This window comes from Adiantum capillus-veneris, chromosome 18, assembly GCF_014529385.1.
Source record: "Adiantum capillus-veneris isolate H3 chromosome 18, ASM1452938v2, whole genome shotgun sequence".
In the NCBI taxonomy this organism is placed as follows: domain Eukaryota; kingdom Viridiplantae; phylum Streptophyta; class Polypodiopsida; order Polypodiales; family Pteridaceae; genus Adiantum; species Adiantum capillus-veneris.
The window spans coordinates 41,449,186-41,455,432 of NC_140948.1; the positions used below are offsets into that span (position 1 = coordinate 41,449,186).

At 46.7% G+C, this 6,247-nt stretch overlaps 2 protein-coding genes across 2 annotated transcripts; both read right to left on the reverse strand.

The window, feature by feature from the left end:
• Positions 1-2,119: 2,119 nt before the first annotated feature.
• On the reverse strand, positions 2,120-2,548 carry LOC147435544 (uncharacterized). The gene has a single exon (XM_086487987.1). The coding sequence runs from the start codon at positions 2,546-2,548 to the stop codon at positions 2,120-2,122; it is 429 nt and encodes a 142-aa protein (XP_086344113.1).
• A 1,141-nt stretch (positions 2,549-3,689) lies between these two features.
• LOC147435545 (uncharacterized) lies at positions 3,690-4,583 on the reverse strand. The gene has a single exon (XM_086487745.1). It carries the CDS (start codon positions 4,581-4,583, stop codon positions 3,690-3,692), a length of 894 nt encoding a protein of 297 aa, XP_086343871.1.
• Between the last annotated feature and the right edge of the window lie 1,664 nt (positions 4,584-6,247).

Sequence of the window (6,247 nt, forward strand, 5' to 3'; positions counted from 1 at the left end):
CATTTTTTTTGTTGTGCGCGTTGCTCACACCTTTTGTAGTTCTACCTTCTTTTGCTTGAGTTGGTCGGGGGTAAGATCGTCTGCGAACCAGATTTTAGTACCCTTGAGAAGCCTTGATTGTTCAAGGAGTTTAATTCGGTCCACTTTTGTCTTGAAAGTGAGGATTGCATGATTGGTGCGATGGTCATGTGTGATGGAGTCGATTGTTGTTGGATCCCACTCTATCATGTGGGTTGTTGTCTGGATGCAGGCAATGGCTTCATGGAACTTGAGGTCTCCCTCCCCTTGCCAGTCACTTGGCAACCACCAATGCGAACATTGAGAGCAATCTCCTCTTGCCGTTGTCGCGCGCGTAGCGTGGACGCCACACGATCGTCAACCTTGTGGATGATGGCTTCTTGCACTTGATTTTTGATCGCCTTTGTAAGGGTGGTCTACACTTCTTCCTTTGTTTTGTTGAACTTGGTTTGCATCTGTTCCATCTCCTCCATCTGGTGGTTCTCCACCGCGACTAGCCGATTTTCGACGGCGATGAGCTTTTGTTTCAGCTCGTCATTCTCCTTGCGGAGTCTTTTAACTTCACCTTGAAGGCGACTGATGCTGTCCGTTTTTGGGGGTGTTGCCACAACCCCGGCAAAGGTAAGCTTGTTTCGGGATGAAGCTCGTGTGGCCATGGTTTTACTCGATGGGAGAGTTTACTGTGGAAGATGGATTTACTCAGTAAGTCGGTCAAAGTGGGTTCGACGAAGGATGCAAAGTGGGTGGGTTTACTAAGTGAGATTCGATTGCAAGTGGGGATTTGGGTTCGACAGAGGACGAGCTTTATTAGATGAGAAGTCGTCCAGAGCTTCGGGTATGACTTCGACAGCCGGCTGAGATTCAATGGCGAGCTTTGTGGCGGGCTGGCTGAAGGCTGTCTGATGCGGTGTGGAGGGTTATGCAGGGAGTTCACAGGGGGGCGAGGCTGTTTCTTGGTGCCTCCCCATAGGGCAGCCCCTCGCCCAGGGGGAGGCCAAGGGGGGCAGAGGAGGGGGCGACTGTAGGACGACAGTTAGGGTACCGAGAGAGAGAGAGAGAGAGAGAGAGAGAGAGAGAGAGAGAGAGAGAGAGAGAGAGAGAGAGAGAGAGAGAGAGAGAGAGAGAGAGAGAGAGAGAGAGAGAGAGAGAGAGAGGTGGCCGAAGTGTTTGTGTCGATGGTCGCAACTACTACATATGGCATGTTAATTAAGTCAAATGGACTTGATCAATGTGTGGTCCAATTCCCCATTATCTTCCAAGGAGATCTCGAGGCGGTCAACAAGGGTTACAACTCGCAATCTTGTGTGTCTTCATTTTCCCGGATGCACCACCTCTTGATGAGGATGGACCAATAATTGATTGGGCGTATTGCAATCTTGGTAGTATAGAGAAGCCATCAAGTTGCAGGGCTTTGGGGTGGCACTGGGTAGGAAGCAAATCCGGCAAGCGGATGCGCTGATTTGTTGATTGTCGATGATGCCTTTGTACACATAGTTTAAAAAATCCACATAGCACTGCCAGAGGCAGTGCCGCCGCTGAAGGGAGCACCGTTGTACTAATCTTCTTGACATTAATGATGGTGACTTGGCAAAAGGATGCTGAATGTGAGAAGTGCTAGTGTGATCCTTTGGCATAAACGCGGAGCCCGGTAGGTGCTACAGCCACTCACGAATTTGGGTTGTGTCCGTTGTAGTTCATGATTTGAATTGTGGCTGTCTCTTAAGCCCGTGAGGGTTGTGTGTGACACAGGCCTAAGGTTGCCAGCTCGGTAATATGGTAGGGAGTGATCAGCGTATCATTGAATGTGGCACTTTCGCTCTAGACTCACTAAGGCTGGGTTCACATTGAGGGGGCGGAAGAGAGGCTCCAAAAGTTGGTTTTCCGGGTGGTAGAGTTAGGTAATGCACACTTCCGCCACCCTTTTGTTCACACAGAGGGTGGAAGAAAAAGTCACTCGATTTTCTTCCGCCGGCTTGTGTGAACATTGGGTGGCGGCGGAATACAAAGTGAAATGAAGAAGTATTTGACATTTGCATCAATAAAGCATAGTACAAACCATAGCATAAAATTTAATTAATTGAACGCATATGTTACAAAAGCATTAACTTGAAGATGATGATGAATCTAATTCCTCTAAAGCCTCATTTCCAAAAAATTCTTGGACATTCATCCATGCCTGCTCTTTGTACATTGCCTTTGCAATACTGTCTCGCCTCTCGGAGCCTACTCCAAGGTCATTGGAACCTCCTTCATCGCTCCCTTGAGCACGCTCCATAGCCTCCTCTACTCCGATTTCCCGTGTTGCCATGAGCTCCATCATGGAAGTAGCACCTGCTCTTCGATCCTCTGTTGCACGCCCAACGTGACCCGCCAATTCTGCTTCTGCCTCTCGCACCCACTCCATATCAAAAGATTCTCCATGGTGGATACAAAGGTTGTGAAGCACAAGACAAGCTGCTACAAGATCTGGCACATAACGTAGATTCATGTCACATCTTTTTAACAAAATTCTAAACCTTGCCTTCAACATTCCAAATGCTCTTTCAACTGGCATCCTTGTACTAGATTGAATGAAATTCCAGTAGTACTTGAGACGTGACAGCCCTTCTTTGCACCCTTTGAAAGGCACTAGCATATATGGCCGTGCCGGATAAGCGCAATCACCAACTAGACAATAGTTGCCTAGGTCACCTTTTGCACATCTTTGACCTAGCTCACTTCTAGTGAAATTCAAGGAGTCATGCACTGATCCGGCCCATCCAACATCATAATTCCATATTGAACAATTAGCAGATACGATTAGTTGCAGCAAAATAGAGTGGAAACCTTTTCGATTGAAGTAGTCGACATGGTTGTCCCTTGGGGCAATGATGGGAATGTGGGAACCATCTATTGCACCAACAACAAAGGGGATTCCTCTTGCAGCCTCAAACTCACGCGCCAATGTCGCAAGTCGAGAGCTTGTGGGCCATCTGATGTACAAATCCCTAAGGCTAGATTTCACAATTGCCTTGCAAAAATCAAGTACAATTCCACAAGATGTACTCTTCGCACATCCATAAGTGTCACCGAGGCCCAAGAGACCATCTCCAGTAGCAAGTCTGGTAAGAGCGATTGCTACTCTATCTTGTATTGGCACAGCCTTGCGAAAGTTTGTGGATTTCTTCTGCATGAAGGGTGCAAGCTTTCCACAAAGGTAATTGAAGGTTTCTTTGCTGACCCTCAGACGCCTCTTGAACATGCTAGCATTGTAAGCACTTAAGAGATAGCATCGAACAAAGCCTTGTGGACGTGGGTATGCCCATACACGCCGTTGTTCATGACCACTTCTTCGGTTGGCGATCTTCTTGAGGCTTACAGACCGTGCCATGCACTCGCAAACATGCAACCAAGTTTGCACCATGGACTCATCATTGCGAAAGCTGGGTTCCTTTAGCAATTCATAAATGGCTAAAGAACACAACCATGCACAATAGAGAGCCATTTCCTTGGATATGACCATTTAATCCTGCGAACATGTTGAAATGATGCAAGATATTTAGCACATGGTCTACTTTAATTTACAACATTTTTTTCATACTTTGAAAGCTGGAGACATTAAAAGAAGAAAGCTTTGAAAGCTTTGACAAATTACAACCAAACAGTGGAAAAACAATGAAGCTGTGAGAAAACTAGTTGTCACCCCCTCTAGACTCCTTCAAAAAAACACTCATAGTCATGCGCATTGCAGCTAGTATATTGAGCCTCTCCTTCTCCAAGGCAATATTCTGGCTAGCGGTCTCTTTGAGATGCTCCAAGAGAAGTTTCCCTGTACCGGCCATCTCGGCCAAGGACTCCTCGTACTTCAGAGCGACTTTACGGGTAGAGGACAGAGTGGGTTGGGTCTTCTCTGGATTTGGAGAGGGGTTTTCTTCTAAGGTGTCACCATTTGTTGGGGTAACATCCTCCATTGTGGATGAAGAAGCGTGGCTAACAGGAGTAACAGTGGCTCTGGCGTGGTAGTATTCATCCACTATGTCGAACCATTTGCATATATGCCTCCTGTCATTACCAGAAATTGAGTTATGGACTTTGTCCTGTCGATATTGTTGCAATACTGCTTGCCACTTTTTGCGGCAACTTTCACTATCTTTATCAAATTCAGGGCAAGTGGTGGCTAGTTTAGTAGCCACCTTTGCCCATAAATTGATCCCTTGCTTCCCGGGATTATTGAACTCCTCATTCATGCCCCCCCGGATATGAATGCGTTGGTCCACCCACCAATCTTTCCACTTGCTTTTCTTGTTGTCGCCGTCGTCATCGTCTCCCAAGTCGATGGTGCTCTTCTTCTTCGAGGCTTTGGGCTTCTTTGTTGCGGTTTGGTTTTGTAACACAACCTCTTCATTGGTGGCTTCTTTCCTCTTCGTTGGTTTGGCACGGCTTGCCTTGTGTTGAGAAGCTCGCATGGCATTAGGTGTAGGGTTGGGTGATGGAGTGGACGCCACATGATCGGGGGCGGCATCCATATTGGAGTTAGGACTAGTGACACTCAAAGGGGGTGAGGGATGAGAAGGATGAGTAGCCATAGTCGAATGTGGGCTATGAGCATTTAGAGTAGGAGATCCATAATTTGGGGGTCTAAACATAAAGGGAGAATTAGGAGAGATGGAGGGAGAATTCATCATGGCTTGGTAGCCATGAGGTGGCATATGAAAAGAAGGGTGGGGGAATGGGTAGAAAGTGGATTGAGAAAATGGAGGTTGGGAGAGAATAGGGTTGTCGTCTTCCCGTTGGGAGTCGATAAACTGATTTGGGTTGGAATCCATGGTACCTACAACGCAAAAAAAAAACAATGTTAGGGATGTGCACACAAAGTTGAAAACAATGCATTAAAGTGAAAATCATAGAATTCATAGCGACCTTGATGAGTTGATTTGCACCGCCGTCGCCCTCTTAACGCTTCAACCCTACAAGAACGCCATTTAAAAAAGGTTGGTACATTATAGAGCAAATCATGTTAAAAAAAGTTGGTACATCATTCTGAAAAGCCCTCAAATGTAAATGATTGAGCATGGCATTGAGCTTGATTGAAGAAGCCTTCAAATGTAAAAGGGAGAAGCTTCAAATGAAAAAGGGAGAGGCTTTTACTGTGTGCGTGCTGCACCTCAAATATGAAAGCACATGATGATCTCCTTGATTTTTGTGTTGATGTGACAGAGCTAGCTTGAAAAGCTATAAAATTTATCATTTTATAAGGGGGGGAGGGGGGTGGGTTCTTTTGTGAACGTTGCACAAATTGAACCGTTTTTTATTTTTTTTAGGAGGGGTGTCTATTTTGGGAAAAGTTAATGGTTGTGAACGTTGGCTCTCTCTCCTCTTTCCTTCGTGGAGGCTGGAAGCGCAATGGGCGAGGGGGTCGGAAGAGACGAGGGCTGTGGCTTCCATGCGTTGGCAATCAATTCCGTGCCCTGCCGCCGCCCACTGTGAACAGCTTCGCTGACAGGGCGTCCTGCTATTGGCTGCGCTAAAAGTATGAAGCTCTGCCGCCGCGCAGTCTGAATCCAGCCTAATGGTGGGTGGTGCCAAGTTTGCAAATTCTGAGTTTTTAAACCCTCAAGGCTTCAAGGTTGGGCGACCAGCTGCAAATGAACCTGAAATGCTGGCGGTAGAGCCAGGAAATCGATAGGGCACATGTGTGTGTGTGTGTGTGTGAGAGAGAGAGAGAGAGAGAGAGAGGGAGAGAGTTCTTCTACCAGCAAGGAAGAAGTCATTAAAACACAGAAGGATACGAGAGAGAGCTCTTTCACCAGTAAGCAAGAACTTTACAGAACACAGAAAGTTAAGCTGAGGTTTGACGGGTTACAAAGGGAAATGAGGGCAATCCAGACCTTGTAGAAACAGTTTGCTGCATCTGTGACGATGGCGGCGATGTAGTATACTGTGATGGTCAATGCTTGCGGTCGTTTCACCTGAGCAATGGGGCTTCTCTGTGTTCTAGTCTTGGTATCAGTGAGGCCGAAGTGGATCTCATGGACAAGTTCTTTTGCCCCAATTGCACCCTCAACATACATCAGTGCTTCGCATGTGGGCGGCTCGGACGATCAAGCGGAGATGCACAGGAAGTCTTTCTTTGCAAAACAAAGATGTGTGGCCATTTTTATCATGCTTCTTGTGCGGCGAAGCTGATTTTGAAGGTCAAGGACTACACTAGCGAAGCATATATTGCATTAGTAGAGTCTATTAGAACAGA